The sequence below is a fragment of the Ranitomeya variabilis genome, chromosome 1, assembly GCF_051348905.1.
Source record: "Ranitomeya variabilis isolate aRanVar5 chromosome 1, aRanVar5.hap1, whole genome shotgun sequence".
Lineage (NCBI taxonomy): Eukaryota > Metazoa > Chordata > Amphibia > Anura > Dendrobatidae > Ranitomeya > Ranitomeya variabilis.
In genome coordinates, this window is record NC_135232.1 from 610,068,508 (window position 1) to 610,086,118 (window position 17,611).

The window sequence follows — 17,611 nt, forward strand, 5'->3', positions numbered from 1 at the left end:
ACGGGAGAGGATTAGATACAGCAGATAGTAGCACACGGGAGAGGATTAGATACAGCAGACAGTAGCACACGGGAGAGGATTAGATACAGCAGACAGTAGCACACGGGAGAGGATTAGATACAGCAGACAGTAGCACACGGGAGAGGATTAGATACAGCAGACAGTAGCACACGGGAGAGGATTAGATACAGCAGACAGTAGCACACGGGAGAGGATTAGATACAGCAGACAGTAGCACACAGAGGAGGATTAGATACAGCAGACAGTAGCACACAGAGGAGGATTAGATACAGCAGACAGTAGCACACGGGAGAGGATTAGATACAGCAGACAGTAGCACACAGGAGAGGATTAGATACAGCAGACAGTAGCACACGGGAGAGGATTAGATACAGCAGACAGTAGCACACGATGGGATTAGCTACAGCAGACAGTAGCACACGGGAGAGGATTAGATACAGCAGACAGTAGCACACAGGGGAGGATTAGATACAGCAGACAGTAGCACACGGGAGAGGATTAGATACAGCAGACAGTAGCACACGGGAGAGGATTAGATACAGCAGACAGTAGCACACAGGAGAGGATTAGATACAGCAGACAGTAGCACACAGGGGAGGATTAGATACAGCAGACAGTAGCACACGGGAGAGGATTAGATACAGCAGACAGTAGCACACAGGAGAGGATTAGATACAGCAGACAGTAGCACACGGGAGAGGATTAGATACAGCAGACAGTAGCACACGGGAGAGGATTAGATACAGCAGACAGTAGCACACGGGAGAGGATTAGATACAGCAGACAGTAGCACACAGGGGAGGATTAGATACAGCAGACAGTAGCACACAGGAGAGGATTAGATACAGCAGACAGTAGCACACAGGAGAGGATTAGATACAGCAGACAGTAGCACACGGGAGAGGATTAGATACAGCAGACAGTAGCACACGGGAGAGGATTAGATACAGCAGACAGTAGCACACAGGGGAGGATTAGATACAGCAGACAGTAGCACACAGGAGAGGATTAGATACAGCAGACAGTAGCACACAGGAGAGGATTAGATACAGCAGACAGTAGCACACAGGAGAGGATTAGATACAGCAGACAGTAGCACACAGGAGAGGATTAGATACAGCAGACAGTAGCACACAGGAGAGGATTAGATACAGCAGACAGTAGCACGCATATTGTAGTTCCTGAGAACAATTACTTGATAAACACAACTCGCAGTTCCCGTCTGTATCACTAGGTGTCAGCAATTCTCCATTTCACACAGCGCATGCGTTTTTCCCATACACGTCCTTTTCTACTCTCTGACGTCACCATCCGCACAGCCTGTAGCCGCCATGGCATGAATGCTCCGGAAGTGGAAACGATCCGATCGGAAGTAGTACCGAGTGTGAGGAGAAGGTGGGATTTGGTGCCGGCCGCTGCAGCCACGGATTCGGTGAGTGTGAGCTGATCTGATAGGTGGTGAGGGGGCGGGAGAACGACCATCGTTGTGCACAGCGGAGCGGGTTAGAGCCTGTGGGAGCGGTGCATGGCGCGGACTGCAGCCTCCATTCATGGCTCTCCCGCCATTGTTCACGTGGTCATGTGACGTGAGAGCGGCCCATTGTGAGCGAGAATCACCGGAGGAGATCGAGCAGTGGTCTGTGTGCGACCGTTGGGGATGATATGTCATTATGTAGCTCCTGCCTGGTACATACTGGAGAGTAATACGCTGCCCTACAGTGATGGCTGATAACAGGGGGTAATTGTAGTCTCCAGTCCTACTGTCACCTCTCCATTGTAATGGCTGATAACAGGGAGTAATAGCTTGTAGGTCTTTTCATTTTGTATTAGTATATTACAGAACACCGGACAATACTATCCATAACACAACTCTGAAGCATCACAAAGGATAAAATACAACAGACCAAAATAAAGTCTCCAGTCCTACAGTCACCTCTCCCCAGTAATGGCTGATAACAGGGGGTAATTGTAGTCTCCAGTCCTACCGTCACCTCTCCCCAGTAATGGCTGATAACAGGGAGTAATTGTAGTCTCCAGTCCTACCGTCACCTCTCCCCAGTAATGGCTGATAACAGGGAGTAATTGTAGTCTCCAGTCCTACCGTCACCTCTCCCCAGTAATGGCTGATAACAGGGAGTAATTGTAGTCTCCAGTCCTACCGTCACCTCTCCCCAGTAATGGCTGATAACAGGGAGTAATTGTAGTCTCCAGTCCTCTCCCCAGTAATGGCTGATAACAGGGAGTAATTGTAGTCTCCAGTCCTACCGTCACCTCTCCCCAGTAATGGCTGATAACAGGGAGTAATTGTAGTCTCCAGTCCTACCGTCACCTCTCCCCAGTAATGGCTGATAACAGGGAGTAATTGTAGTCTCCAGTCCTACCGTCACCTCTCCCCAGTAATGGCTGATAACAGGGAGTAATTGTAGTCTCCAGTCCTACCGTCACCTCTCCCCAGTAATGGCTGATAACAGGGAGTAATTGTAGTCTCCAGTCCTACCGTCACCTCTCCCCAGTAATGGCTGATAACAGGGAGTAATTGTAGTCTCCAGTCCTACCGTCACCTCTCCCCAGTAATGGCTGATAACAGGGAGTAATTGTAGTCTCCAGTCCTACCGTCACCTCTCCCCAGTAATGGCTGATAACGGAGTAATTGTAGTCTCCAGTCCTACCGTCACCTCTCCCCAGTAATGGCTGATAACAGGGAGTAATTGTAGTCTCCAGTCCTACCGTCACCTCTCCCCAGTAATGTCTGATAACAGGGAGTAATTGTAGTCTCCAGTCCTACCGTCACCTCTCCCCAGTAATGGCTGATAACAGGGAGTAATTGTAGTCTCCAGTCCTACTGTCACCTCTCCATTGTAATGGCTGATAACAGGGAGTAATAGCTTGTAGGTCTTTTCATTTTGTATTAGTATATTACAGAACACCGGACAATACTATACATAACACAACTCTGAAGCATCACAAAGGATAAAATACAACAGACCAAAATAAATCCAATGCTCCAATCACACAACAAGGTGACATAGAATCAGACACAAGGCCATGAAATAGAATGTGAAATAAATCCGATTAAAGAAAAAAATGTAATAATATTCTTAACCTACTGAAAAAGAAAAATTAGGGTAAAATGACAGAAGCAAAATAACCATATCCACGTAAAAAATTTTTTACTCCATAAAAAGAGTAAAACCACCGTCCCAGCATCATTCTTACTAAGCCACTGCTATGTACAAACTCAAAGGTTCATGCTGTCCTATATACAATGTTCTGTACAATTAATACACTCTAACCGATCACATTATACTAAACCTAAATGCTATTATACAATATTACACATATCTATAACCGGAAACCGAACAGGACATTCTTTTGGACCCGGGTGCACTTCTGTTGTTTGTGTGTCCTATGTGTTAGCGACGGCTGTCCCTTCAAATCCCTATTCTAAGTCGGGGGCGCCACGTCGCAATATTGGGGTGCCAACCTCTGCTGTCGGTAGGCCATCAGATTCTAGGGCCTACTTGGGGAAGTGTCAGGCATATCATATTAGCCCCCACCAAAAAAAAAAAACAGCTGCCCTGAATCTCTGTCTAATATCCTCACTTGGGTGTTTTTAATACATATTGATGTGTTAGGTTATATTAATAATAAAAATAATATCTTAGGGGTCTTTTTCTTTTGGTATTTCAGTCCTTGGGGAGCAATGGTCTCTGAAAATAAGATCCTCAGGTACAAGTGACGTGGTCAGAGTTTAGGGACATTTCTCCCTGTCCCTACTGTGCTGCTCCTGCAGTCTGATTTTGGATGGCTTTTGCCTGTCCTGTACGCACTGTTTTCTGGACTGCATTGGCATAGAACGCAGGCAATGAGTGAACGGTTGACCAAGGTCACCACACAAGCTACACCTAGTGCTGCCACAAATTTGCAGCAAGATGACCAAGGGTCCCACGCTGCGATGATTTCTGGGTGGTACACTGCGCAGTAAAGTATGTAGGGCTACCGTACCTGTGACGAACCTTAGGCTGCTCCCGGTAGAAAATTCAGATTCTATCCCTCCTCAAAAGTGTTGAGGAACGGATATAGGCAAGTGTTTCCTGAAACCTTCAATTTTACCATGGAGGTCTATGTCCTGACCAGATATCATGATCATCGAGGTTCTTTGTAGGAACATCCATGATATCGATCTACACAGGTCGTACTGTCCATACAGGAAAGTGACTCGTTACTAGTCAAAACAGTCACCTTCCTGACTGAATTCAAAGGGGATATTGCTAGAGGAAATAAACCCTGCCATTCAAGGCGACCCCAAGCCAGCTCAGGGAGAGACAAGAAAAGCTCAAGGCCTTTTGGCTCACAAAGCTGACATCGAAGTAGGAGGTCACATAGGGATGGACCAAGGCAAGTCTCTCATGCCATAAAGCGCATCCCCACCAGGAGCTCAGGTCGAAGGTTGCTATCAGGACAGGCATCCTTGCTCACCCACCAAGGACAGGACACGATGTTGCGGTTACGCTTTCCCATTTGTTCGCAGAGACCACACAGTCTCTGCCCCTGTATTTCGGAAGGTTAAAAGACCATGTCTCTCTAGAAAGACACATCAACCTCCCTCCCCTCTACATTAATGGAACTCTTTCCTTTCCTCAGGGCGTCTAGAAGATGCTGTTATAAGTCACAGTACCCAGGGCCATCAGACAAGGGCAGACTACCACCCCCAGCACTTCAAAGTAAAAGGAACAGCATCCAATCCAGGTGATAAAAAAAAATCCAATATCTTTATTCTGCCATAATGCGACGTTTCGACCTAAAAAGGTCTTTATCATTATGGCAGAATAAATATATTGGATTTTTTTTATCACCTGGACTGGATGCTGTTCATTTTACTTTGGAGACTGCTCATTTCCAATTGGGTCGTTGGAATGGAGTGTGCATCCCAGTATTGATGTGCTGTCGGCTAATTTCCTTTTTTATAATTTTACTACCCCCAGCACTGACAGCTTCTGAACAGCTTTGGGCTGGATCCCCCACCACTGTTGTGGGGGGGCAGTGGGATCAGGACCTACTTTCTCCCAACAAACGCCGGGACCCCGTCCCCGCCGGGACCCCGTCCCCGCCGGGACCCCGTCCCCGCCGGGACCCCGTCCCCGCCGGGACCCCGTCCCCGCCACCACAACAGTTTATTCCACTGATCTCTGCACCTTCCACATTCGCATTCTTCCCTTGAATCAGGAATTTATGCAGTCACACATGCTGGGACTGTGGAGGGGCATATTTTGAGACTCCTTCCTCACCAGTACCACACCCGTTTCTTTGGATTGGTGCTGGCTTTCTGTTGTGCTCTTGGAACATCCTGCCTTCCTACTGCAACAGTTTCCTTATTATTATCCTGAGCCCGCTGCTTGTCTGACACAGCCGCATGCCGTGTACCCACAGACTTTGGGGCCTTAGTATCATGTTTGGGCGCTGAGGCACACTGCCCCCGTTGCAGTAGTGCTTCCAGTGTTCCTCCCTGGCCACTTATCTGCAGCAATATTCTTTTCCTTAGCTGCTCCCCTGTCCTAGCCATGTGCCTTCTTTCCTTCGTGAAGGCGCACTGCGCCTGTCACAACAGTGACCCTCCCTTCACCAGCTTCATTAGCCGCCTTGCCCAACACTTGAGCGCACCGGGGGCTCCCTATTACAGCGACATGCCCCTCCACCCTGCCCCATACAGCCCCGGCATCTGCTGGCTCAGCGGCAGAGAGTAGGAATAGACTCCTCACACTGTCCCCCTCTCACAGCGGTGTGTACATCCCTCACACCCACATTGTCCCTGGTGATAACCAGCTTAGCCGCAGCTGGCACTGAGGGAAACTGCACAGGATATCCTATGTCCGGCGCCATGACTACCTCCACAGCTTCGCCCCTGCACTGTTCCCCGCACAGATGGCAGCATCGCTGGACATCGTCCTCCTCTCCCCACCTTGCCTATGCCCCGGACCCACTTCAGAGCCCGCTCTTTTAGGTTTGGTGGGGTTTACACAGGAGGTGGTAGGCGCAACATCAGACATTGGTACATATTTGTAACTCCGCACCTCCTGCGCAGTCATTGTAGTCTTTTTTTTTTTTTTTTCCCTTTTTTTTCTTGGTCTCCTCCACTGGTTCATCCTCCCTGAAGGAAAACAGATTTAGGTCCACAGGAGACTCCAGGTCTCAAATCTTTCTCAGTAAGCCACCTTCCTCCCCGATACTTCAGTCTCTGCTGTCTTAGTCCTTTGCCCTGCAGGTAGGCTGCTTCCTTTGTCTCAGGCTCTGCTCCTCACACTCTGCTCCTCACACTCCTGGCCAGTTCCAGCACTTGGGACACCATTCACATCTTCATTCTCTTGTTTACTTAAGACTCTCCGGAATTATTTAACCCCTTAATTTCTGAATACTGGTTCTTGTACCTCTCCAGGAAGGGACCTGCGTGTTTCTCAATTCCCTCCTGCAGGAACACTAGCCTGGTCACCTTTTCTCTGAGGGCCCTAAGGCTATGTGCACACGTTGCGGATTGGCCGCTGCGGATTCGCAGCAGTTTTCCCTGAGTTTACAGTGCCATGTAAACCTATGGAAAACAATCCGTAGTGCCCATGCTGTGGAAAATACAGCGTGGAAACGTAGCGTTGTTTATTCCGCAGCCTGTCAATTCTTTGTGCGGAATCCGCATCGGTTTACACCTGCTCCATAATAGGAATCCGCAAAAAAAACCCGCTGTAATTCCACAGGTAATCTGCAGTGCAGTTTACCTGCGGATTTACCAAAATCAGTCCTGAAAAATCCGCACCACTTTCCGCAACGTGTGCACGTAGCCTTAATCTCTGGTAGGTTATGGGTCTCTCCTTGTTGATTGGTGTCCAGGATCCATGCCTCACACGGCTCCTCTTGCAGCTGGGTTACTCCCGTAACATGGAGACCACTCGGAACCTGCGAACTCACTGTGGCCCTTCTCGACCCCCTCCCCAAGATCTTCCTGGGCTCTTTCTCCTTCTCTGGGTGGACTATGAACCACCTCAGGTTTGGAGTAGGTAGGCTCACTCCATCCTCGGTCGGTGGCTGCTGCTCCCTGTTCGCTGGCATAGTCTGGGGAACAGAGTTCTGGAAAGGCAAGCTGGCCTCCTTGCAAAGTCTGCCTCTCCCTGGAGTGAAGAGAGGCAGACTACGGCCCTCCTGTGGAAAGGAGAGGCCGGCCACGGTCCTCCTAGAAGTCCTAGAGCTTCGCAGGCAGCTTTTCCACCTAGCAGAGATGAATAGATTGCAGTATCCTGTCCTCCAGTCACTTTCCCCAGACTGTACTCGCCTGTCCTACAGTTGCCTCTCCAGTGTAATACTAATAATGGCTGATTTTCCCCCCTCCCAATTCCTTGTGGTCTCCCAGCCCCTGCCTCATTCCCTGCAGTTCCTCTTCCTGCCTCATTCAGCTTTCTGCAGCTTGTGTCTCCTCCCTGTGACCGGCTGATTGGCTGCTGGTCTCCAGTTGTATTTGTATATGAGCAGGGAGGGGCGGCACTATCAGGGAAAGGAAACTGAAACTTTGCAGGCTCAGTCCAGGAAGCTCCTTAGATCTGCTCTCCTGCTCTTACCATGTCCCACTGCTTGTGTGGTGTCTGCGGCCCCCATGCCTGGCACTAAGGTATCTCCCTGTATGCTCAGCAGGAGGAAGGTAGGTGTTGGGCGCCAAGCTCTGCAGATAGATGCCTCCCCATACACAGTGACTGTTCCTGGTCAGGTGCCCCCCCCCCCCCCCAGCCTGCTATCAGTCATGTGTCACATACACTAGTGCTTGTGGCTGATAACAGCCAGCAATAGCTTACTGTCAATAATTGCCCCTTTTAATGTTCCTCATGCTGCACCCCTTTATTGGGGAATCCCCTTTTACTCACTGATGTCCACCTTCCCCTTCGGTTTCTGTTCTTCCCTGTCCTGTTTCTTGCTGTAGGGCCCCCGTTGTATACAATAGGAGGCAATGAGGAAGTGAGCAGCTGGTCCCGTCTAACCACACATAACCTCGTAAAACCCCAAGCCATTTTTTAGCCCTCTTAATTTGTCGGAACCCTGACATTAGAGATATGTAGGGGATGCAGTGGTCAGTCCCACTATTGTGCTTTTCATTTCTCACCAGTTTCTATACCTCTGCTTGCTGTCAGTGGGTGGTTGTGTAGTCCTGTGATGTTGGCCCGTTGTCGCGTATCTGTCGGTGACTCTGTCTTCTCCTCCTGGCAGGGCCGTTCCTCTGCTGCATGAGTGCAGAGCTTCGCACCGCTCCCACCTGGCAATGAGATCCTACCGAGGGCGTCATTCTCACCCGCCTCCCCATAGCTCCATCCGCAGCCCTAACTCGTTTTCTTTCGTTAACCCTTTCCTCACGCAGGAGCAGGAAGACCTCCTTAGAAATCAGAGAGCGTTCCTCCAAGGTGGTCAGCCGAATTTTCCCACCTATTGCCCCCCAGCCGCCTGGAACTCATACCGTGTCCCACAGAGACACTACAAGAACCCCCCGTCTGTTCCCATAACTCGCCCTGCCCATCCTCCCACCCGTCCTAACAGGTGGCAATCCAATCACAACACCAACAACCTGACGAGCGATTTTCAGCTGCTTTCCGTGTCCCAGAACCCGCTAGAAAGTGCCCTGCTGCAGAAATTTAACGTCCTCCGTCCAGGAGAATTCCTGACCGCCATCAGCCTGTCCAAGACTCTAGGCGTGGAGAAGAAGGTGATCAACCGCCATCTGTACAGCCTCCAGAGGAATTGCCTGCTGAGCCTAGAGGAAGGGAAGCCCCCAAAGTGGAGGCTGGCGAGTGGAGGTACCAGGGCAACCCCAAACCGCAGCATCCCCCATCAGCTCAAAGAAGGTCCCAGGAACGAGCAGTCGCCCCTCGAGTCCAGCTGGTCAGCAGAAGTAATGGCAGAGAACAAGGAGAAGCTATGTGAGTTCCTGTATCAGTCCCCCGGCTCCACGCCTGCCAACATCCGCAAAGGGTTAGGAGTGTCCCGGCAGCAAGAGATCAATCAGCTCCTGACCAACCTGGAGAAGCAGGGTGAAGTTTGCCGCCAGGGCAACTCCTCCAAGTGGTCTCTGACAGAGAAGAAGCGGGAGAGGATGAACCTAAAGAAGAGAGCGGCAGAGATCCATGAGAACGAGCAGGCTGACCTCACAGATCCACATGTGACCAACTCTGAGAATGGCCAGCAGGGGGCAACGCCTGATGTCTGCAGCTCTATTCCAGAGGTGAAAGAGGCCGACATGACCAACGAAGAACCGCCTGCCAAGCGCATGAAGGAGGCACCGACGGACTATGAGAATGGCCGATGGGCCATGGATGAGGTGACCGACAAGGATGATGGCGGCTTAGATGTGCAGTCCACCGCTGAGGAACCCTTCTACGAGCCCCCCAAGTGCTCCCGGCTGGACAAGCTGCTGGCGTGCCAAGCCAAGAACCCTGTGAGCGGGCTGCTGGAGTTCACCCACTTCTTTTCGTTGCAATGTGAATTTATTCTTCTGGATCAGAGTGGACCCTCACACGACCCCAGGTAAACACCCCAGCCCCCCACAATCAGACAGTCCTGGAGGGATGTATTCATAGTGATCAGATTACTGCAGCACCATCTCCCGCTTTCCCTTGCAGGTTTAAGATTCAAGCGGTGATCGATGGGCGAAACTTTCCGGAGGCAGAAGCAAGTAGCAAAAAGACTGCCAAGAAGGAGGCCGCTGCTCTCGCCCTGCGTATCCTACTGCGGGAGGAACAAGGCGGCACACAGGAGGAGGTCCTGGCTGAGCAGGTGACCATCGAGACCCCTGAAGATGTGGTAAGGACTTAAGACAAGCACACCTTTGTGTGGTGATGGGAAGCCCTTCTCAGGGGTGTGATTTGTATTTCCTGATCTCCTCTAAAGTTTTTCATGTTTTCTATCTGCAGAAAATTGCACCCACGGCGCCGCTGATCGCAGGGAAAAACCCAGTCAGCATTCTGATGGAGTACAGCCAGAAATCCGGGAATATGTGCGAATTCCAGCTGGTGTCTCAGGAAGGACCACCACATGACCCCAAGTATGTGTCTTATGCGACCCTGACACCTGCTTGCAGTCAGAATGCGTCCACTCAGCGAATAGAGAGGAGAGGGATGTGTCCTGGTGAGGGCAGGATGCAGGACCTGGAAGGTAAAGGGGTGGGCGAGAACCTGGAGGGTAGAGGGGTGGGCTCTGGTAGGCGAGGACCCGGAGGCTAGAGGGGTGGGCGAGGCCCCGGAGGCTAGAGGGGTGGGCGAGGCCCCGGAGGCTAGAGGGGTGGGCGAGGCCCCGGAGGCTAGAGGGGTGGGCGAGGCCCCGGAGGCTAGAGGGGTGGGCGAGGCCCCGGAGGCTAGAGGGGTGGGCGAGGACCCGGAGGCTAGAGGGGTGGGCGAGGACCCGGAGGCTAGAGGGGTGGGCGAGGACCCGGAGGGTAGAGGGGTGGGCGAGGACCCAGAGGGTAGAGGGGTGGGCTCTGGTGGGGGCATGGGGAGGACCTGGAGGGTAGAGTGATGGGGGCAGCACGGTACCCGGATGGCAAAGGGATGGGCTCTGGTGGCGGAAGGGAGAAGATCTTAGAGGGTGTGGGGGTGAAGGAGGCCGATGCTCTTGGGGGTTGCTTTGGTTGATGGCTCTGGAGGGAAGACAACAATTCGTGAGCTGGGTAGAGGTCCCGGTTCCGCTGTACATATAAGGCAGGTGTCCCCAACCTGTAGCTCGGGAGCCACATGTGGCTCGCGGTCCCATGAATTGTGGCTCGCGGCTGTCTGTTAGCTTGGTGCATTAGCTCCAGGTCTAGCAAACCGGTATGAAGAGCACATCTGAAAATGGTGAATTTTGTGAGCAACCCTGCACAGAAGAGAAGATCTGGATGCACATATACTCTTCTTAGGGGTTTTGAGATGTTTTAAGTATGGTACGCTGGAGACAAGATGACACCACCTGTCAGAGAAGGTGTTTGAAGCTGGATATGACAGTGTCTTGGGAGTACTTTATAGGAGAATACTGAATGGGGGTATTATAGGAACCCCTAGATCTTTGTGTACTGCTTTGGGGTGATTGATTTTTGTGGAAAAACTTTGGTTACCATTATGCATGTAATGGGGGCTTTGGTTGCCACTATTGTGAGGGGGCGTGAGCTGAAAGTGGCTTGCGACCCTCTCTCAGAACTGAATGTGACTCTCAAGGTCAGAAACGTTGGGGACCTCTGATATAAGACATACTGTTGTCTTTCCACATCCACTTTGCGCTGCTCGGCCGGGCCTTCATATGTTATCAATGGTGAGAAAAGAGAAATCCGCTGTTGCACCCCTTGGTGCCCTCCTCTGCTGTGGAGATGTCAACCACTTGATCCTTATACTCCCCACATTGTCTGTATGGGAAAATTTGGCGCCCCTTTCCCCCTTTTTGTAACCCCAGTCATCGGGTAGTCAGCAGAGATAGACCTCACCTGGATCTGTCAGTGTATGAGAGGTCTGGTGGTCTGTAGGTACAATGCCCCTCCCTGAGTAACAGGACATATTTTCACAGGTTCACCTATGCTGTAAAAATGGGCACCCAGACTTTCCCAGCCGTGGTTGCCAATAGCAAGAAGATGGCGAAGCAGATGGCAGCGGAGGAGGCTGTGAAAATGCTGCTAGGGGACAACCTGCTACAGCCGGAGAAGGTGCGGAGGGGCCTGTGTGTACTCTAGGGAGATTATTACTTGTGGGATCTGTGTACTACGGGGGAATTATTTCTGGGGTCTGTGTGTGTGCTCTGGGGTGGGGGGTCTGTGTGCAGTGAGATGGGTTATGTCTGTGTGTTATGGTGGGGTGGTCTGTGCGTGTGCTCAGAGGGCGGGGTGAGGGTCTGTGTGTGTACTTGGGGTGGTGGTGTCTGTGCGTGTACTCTGGTGAGGAAAGGGTAGGGGGCCTGTGCGTGCCCTGCAGAGGGGGGGTGGGGTCTGCCTGTATTCCGGGGAGAAGTGGTGTCTGCGTGCACTCGAGGGGGAGCTTTGTGCGTGCGCTCGGGGGGGGGTTAGGGGAGAGAGTTCTGTGCGTGCGCTCCAGGGGGGGAGTTCTGTGCGTGCGCTCCGGGGGGTAGTTCTATGTGTGCGCTCTGGAGGGGGGGGGGGGGGATTCTGTGCTTGCACTCCGGGGGGGGGGGGGGGGGGGTTTGAGTTATGTGCGTGTGCTTTGGAGGGATTATTTCGGGGGTCTGTACAGCTGGGGGGTTTATTACTGGATGGTCTGTTGGTGCTGGAGGGGATCAATTGGGGATTATTGCTTAAGGTAGTGACATTATTTCCCCCACAGCCTGAACCGGTCCCTGATGTGGTGACTGCAGAGTTCCCCCCTATCCCAGAACTTTCTCCAGAGGATCTGAAAATGGCACAGCAGTCAGGAGTTGGGGACTACATCAAGTATCTAAATGCCAACCCTGTCAGCGGGCTCTTGGAGTATTCCCGTGCCAAGGGTTTTGCCGCAGAGTTCAAGATGGTCAGTCAGACCGGACCAGCACACGATCCCAAGTAAGACACCCTCTAAAAAAAAAAATAAATAAACCTTCTCACACTGTCATATATCCGGTCGGGAGCAGATACTGGATACGTTCAATACCCGTGCTTGCAGGACGGGGGATTCATTACCTAGGGGTGGATGCTCTGTGCTCACTCTTGTTATTTCTTCTACAGATTTGTGTTTCAAGCCAAAGTTGGGGGTCGCTGGTTCCCCCCTGTCACTGCGTCCAATAAGAAGCAAGCAAAGGCAGAGGCGGCAGATGCTGCCCTGAGGGTCTTGATCGGTGAGGCAGAGAAAGCGATCCGGGAGGGAGACAGCATAACGGAGGTGAGCAGCTAGTGACCTGATACCGGGACACACAATAGTCTTGAGGACACGTGATCTTGGAGCTCTGATCCCCCTATAAATGCTAATGGAGTCAGTGGGGTGAGAGTTGCTTATGGTAACCATGCCAAGAGCGATGAACGGGTGACTAGCACTAGTATGCACTGATGTTTTGGGAAGGGCCCAGACAAGGTGGGTCTACAGCACACATTTCAAACTCTTTCCAAATTTGGCCCTCAGGGTGATTATGTTTAGCCCGCATCGCTGGCACTAACCCCTCATCATTCGCCCTCTGCGTCTGACGTCTCCGCATAGCAGGCTCGATGATGCCACTATTTTGTGCACACTGAAAAAAGCTGCAGAGATCGGAGCAGTGGGGGGCCAGGGGGTAGAGGTATTTTTATTTATTTATTTTTTATGTGGGGCCCATTATTCTGTATGGAATGCTGAAGAAACCTTTCCTTCATTGTAGACATATTTGTAATATCAAGGGTGGCCCACAACTGTCCATTTTTTTTTAACTTTGGCCCTCTGTGTGTTTGAGTTTGGTATCCCTGGTCTACTGTGTTCTTATTCATTGAGAGGAAGCAGGGGTATTGACCGTGTCAAATCCTCATTGTTTTTGTTGGCAGCTCCCAGTCAGCGGCAGCACCTTCCACGATCAGATCGCCATGCTCAGCCACCACAAGTTCAACAGCCTGACCGCTCGCATCCAAAACAGCCTCCTGGGTCGGAAGATCTTGGCGGCCATCATCATGAGACGGCACAATGAGGACCTGGGCACCGTTGTTAGCATTGGCACCGGTTAGTGTTGCTTGACCCGAGGTGAGGTCAGGGCTCAGCCATCTGTCCTTGTCCTCTGAGCCGTCTGTTTCTCCAGGTAACCGGTGTGTGAAAGGTGAGGAGCTGAGTCTGCATGGAGAGACGGTGAATGACTGCCACGCGGAGATCATCGCACGCCGTGGCTTCATAAGGTGAATAGTAGTCTGCTGGTAGTTGTAGTTGTGAGGTCACGGATATTACAGGACACCTTCTTTTTGCAGGTTCTTGTATGATCAGCTGATGAAGTACAACCCTGACTCTCCGGAGGACACTATATTCGAGGAGTCGGAGGGAGAGCTGCTGAGGATTTGCCCCGGGGTCACCTTCCACCTGTACATCAGGTCAGTGGTATCCCCTGAGACTCCTCCTTCCCACGGGCAGGTGGTTGCACAGATGAAGTCTGAGGTATTGTTCTCTAATTGCAGTACCGCCCCCTGCGGAGATGGGGCACTCTTTGACAAGTCGTGCAGTGACCAGCCCTCTGTGGACGGAGACAAGCAGCACCACCCGTTGTTCGAAAACCCCAAACAAGGAAAGCTGCGAACCAAAGTGGAGAATGGTAAGTCCCACTGCTGAGTTGAATTGCTGCCTCTGATCATTCTGCTATCTGGTGACATTTGATGTTGTGTCCGCAGGGGAGGGCACCATTCCTGTGGAGTCCAGTGATATTGTGCCCACCTGGGATGGGATCCAGCATGGCGAGCGGCTCCGCACCATGTCCTGCAGCGACAAGATCCTGCGCTGGAATGTGCTGGGCCTTCAGGGTGGCGTCCTGTCTCATTTCATCGAGCCAGTGTATCTCAGCTCCGTCACCCTAGGTAAGATGACCCTACAATGTCTGTATGTGACCCCTCCTACTCCGCAGCTTTATGCCAGGTGTCTAGATTGCATACGGATGGTGCAGTGTTCTAGTGTTGATCTGTAGGTTAATGGTGCGACAATGCTGCTATGCCGCCTTACTGGAAGTTCAGCTACTGCGAGAAAATAAACATATTTCCTCTGGAAGCTGCGGCTTCCAGTCAGAGGTGTGCACAGCCTGGCTACAGGCACCGTGCTCTATGCTGTCAGCATGTCCCTGCACATTGACTGCTTTTGGCACAGATGCTCTGCAGAACCGGCTGTCAATGTGCCGAGGCGTGCAGACAGTATAGAGACCAGCAACTAGCTGGGCTGTGCACACCTCTGTGACTGAGAATTGGCGGCTCCTGGAAGAAATGCTTAATTTATCTCAGCAGCTACTCTTCCAGTAAAGCATCCAGGCAGATTAACCCCATAGCTGCAGGTAAATGTCATTTTCCAAGGTGTCAGGTTCCTTTTAACTAAATGTTTATTACAGCACGCTGCAACATTTGTGTCCAGAATTAACAGCACTTCCCAGTGGTCTCCACCCTCCGTCTTTTTTAGTTCTCCGATCCCTGTATTTCAGGATACCTGTTTAGTAAGGGTCACTTGACAAGAGCGATTTGCTGCCGCATGTCTAGGGATGGGGATGCCTTCCAGAAGCAACTGCCGGATTTGTACATGGTCAATCACCCTGAGGTAAGAGCTGCTTGGCCCCGGGTCTCTGCTGCCCTGCAAACTGTCACTACCAACAAATTTCTTGCAGGTTGGGCGGGTTAGCGTGTACGACTCCCATCGACAGACTGGAAAAACCAAGGAGTCCAGTGTGAACTGGTGCCTGGCGGACGAAGAGGTTGAGGTCCTGGACGGTACAAAAGGCAAAGTTGAAGGGTCAGTAGCACCCAGACAAGTCCAATATGTGTGTTTCTCCCTTTTCGCTGCTTCTGATGGGTCGTCTGTGTTTTTCAGGTCCCGGCTGGAGGTCTCCCGTGTCTCCAAGCTCCACATGTTCGTTTTGTTCCAGAAACTCAGTGACCTGCGCGGCCGCCGCGACCTGCTGCTCTACAGCTCCTACAGCGACATCAAAGCGGCAGCCACCCAGTACCAGCAGGCCAAAGGACAGTTCTTTAAAGCTCTGCGCGAGATGAGCTACGGCAGCTGGATCAGCAAACCCCAGGAGGAGAAGAGCTTCAACCTGGCCACTAATTAACGACTTTAATTTTTTTCCCAGCCGCTGTTTTTCTTTATGTAACGGAATGTCACTAGTTCGTCACCGACGGGCGGGCGGGGGAAGATGCCAGTGCCCGCCTGCCAGGCCCTCCAGAAACCCAGCAGAGCCCCTTGCGCACAATATCATGCTTTTTATTTCCTTTTAGTCTTGTAGTCTTCTACAATGTTTAAAATTGGCATTTTATGAGCAGTCTGATGTATCAGCTACTTCCCTGCCAGTGCAGAGAGGTGGTGTGGTATGGTCTAGTCACCCACTTATTTGAGTGACTGTTGCTAGGCCACCTTTGTAATAATGGACTTTTCCTTTTAAGGATCTAGTTTGAAATAAAGAGACAGATTATTTAAGATGCCATTAATTTTTTTCTTTGCAAATTAAAAAATTCACGGTGTGTGAGTACTGACGTCTCCTGTAGTACATGAGGAAGGGTCCAGCTCCCCACCCGTTATTTATGTTGCAGTGCGTGCCTTAGTGTCCTGGTTGCCATGTTGGTGACTGCCGTCTTGCATAGTCTCCTGCCTTTTTCTCCTGCTGGGTTTCTGCGAGGCTCCTGGCAGCACGGTGGTACAGGCCCAGTTTTCTTTCAGTGTTTGCTCTCAGACTATTTTTTTATATAGTTTTTTGCGGTTTGGTAGAGTCCCTTGGTTTTTCCAATGCATGTCTGACTGCTGCCGCTTCCTGTAAATGCAGACGTCCTCTGTTAGATTCGTAGTCAGACATCAGCCGCCGTAATTGTCGCCAGTTTTGGTTCTACTTCTTTTTCATTCTTTTTCATATTTTAATTTTACCTTTTAAAGAAACATTCCAAGTATAAAATCGTCCTAAACTGGATTGTGTTCTCCCAGGTGTCCAGATCTTTTTCTAGCCCCCGTGTACAGAGCTCTATCCCTTCCTTCCTACAGTCGCTTAGCTTGTTTTTCCCGTGTTGTAGACTTTGGAGTTGCATGATTCTGGAGTTTTTTGGTTTTTTTTTTTTTTCCTTTTTTTTTCTTAATCTCAATGATTCCTGTAGTTAATTTTTCAGGCTCTCAATAACACGGTCAGAGTGACAGGCAGTGAATCACCACGGTGGGAGAACGCCAAACCTATGTTGTGTCCGAAATTGGTAAAATATACCTGGTCTTAAAAACATTTGCGTTATACTGTGATATATACATAGGAGAGCACCAAAATGACACCGACTGATACACGATGGATAGCAAAAGTCTACACAGCCTTGTCATGTAAAAAAAAAAACAAAAAAAAAAAACATGAATCATTTTGGAACTTTTCCCCCTTTCAATGTCACCCAATAATACAATAATATGTACAAATCCATTGAAAAACTGGGTGAAAAAAAAGTAAAATGGGGGTTGCAAAAATCAGCACATCCTTAAACTAATACTTTGTTGCAGCCCCTGTGAATTTCTGGTACATCTAGAATTGGTGATCTTTGCCTGTTTCCTGACTGAAGCCCCATTTCCAGCTGTTGGCAGAACTTAATCGGTCTTGTATGTTTATCTCTGTATGATAAGGCTTCTGTCTTGCCCCCCAACTCCTCAACCCAAACCTGTGATGTCTAGTTCTGGGTAATGTCACTGTGGTGCCAAATTTAAGCCACTTCTTGATGTCTTCAGTGTCCATTGTATCTGTTATGCATTGGAAATGTTATTGATTGATAACTTTCCACAATTGACTACTATGTAACATGAAGAGAACACCGATGTGCCACATTATGTTCTGCCTTGATGATGGTTTCAGTGTTCATGGTAGATCTTATGCCTGGGAAATGGTTTTTTTTTTTGTCTCTTCTGACTAATAACTTTCCACAATGAGCTCCTTTGCTGTGTTGTCAGCTGTTTATGGAAGAAAATCC

General features: G+C 50.5%; 1 protein-coding gene across 3 annotated transcripts; it reads left to right on the forward strand.

Moving 5' to 3' along the window:
• The first annotated feature begins 1,300 nt into the window (after nt 1-1,300).
• ADAR (adenosine deaminase RNA specific) lies at nt 1,301-16,887 on the forward strand. 3 transcript variants are annotated; one of them, XM_077260583.1, is made up of 15 exons: nt 1,301-1,453; nt 8,408-9,567; nt 9,663-9,843; nt 9,954-10,084; nt 11,572-11,707; nt 12,339-12,553; nt 12,716-12,869; nt 13,499-13,670; nt 13,747-13,840; nt 13,910-14,029; nt 14,114-14,247; nt 14,324-14,506; nt 15,115-15,227; nt 15,295-15,419; nt 15,498-16,887. In XM_077260583.1, the coding sequence occupies exons 1-15, from the start codon at nt 1,358-1,360 to the stop codon at nt 15,736-15,738; spliced, it is 3,255 nt and encodes a 1,084-aa protein (XP_077116698.1). In that variant the 5' UTR covers nt 1,301-1,357; the 3' UTR covers nt 15,739-16,887. The 3 variants fall into 3 exon arrangements, with proteins under 3 accessions (XP_077116698.1, XP_077116699.1, XP_077116697.1); XM_077260584.1 differs by lacking the exon at nt 1,301-1,453 and adding an exon at nt 7,550-7,699 and having other exon boundaries at nt 8,260-9,567; XM_077260582.1 differs by lacking the exon at nt 1,301-1,453 and adding an exon at nt 7,603-7,699.
• Nucleotides 16,888-17,611: the final 724 nt, after the last annotated feature.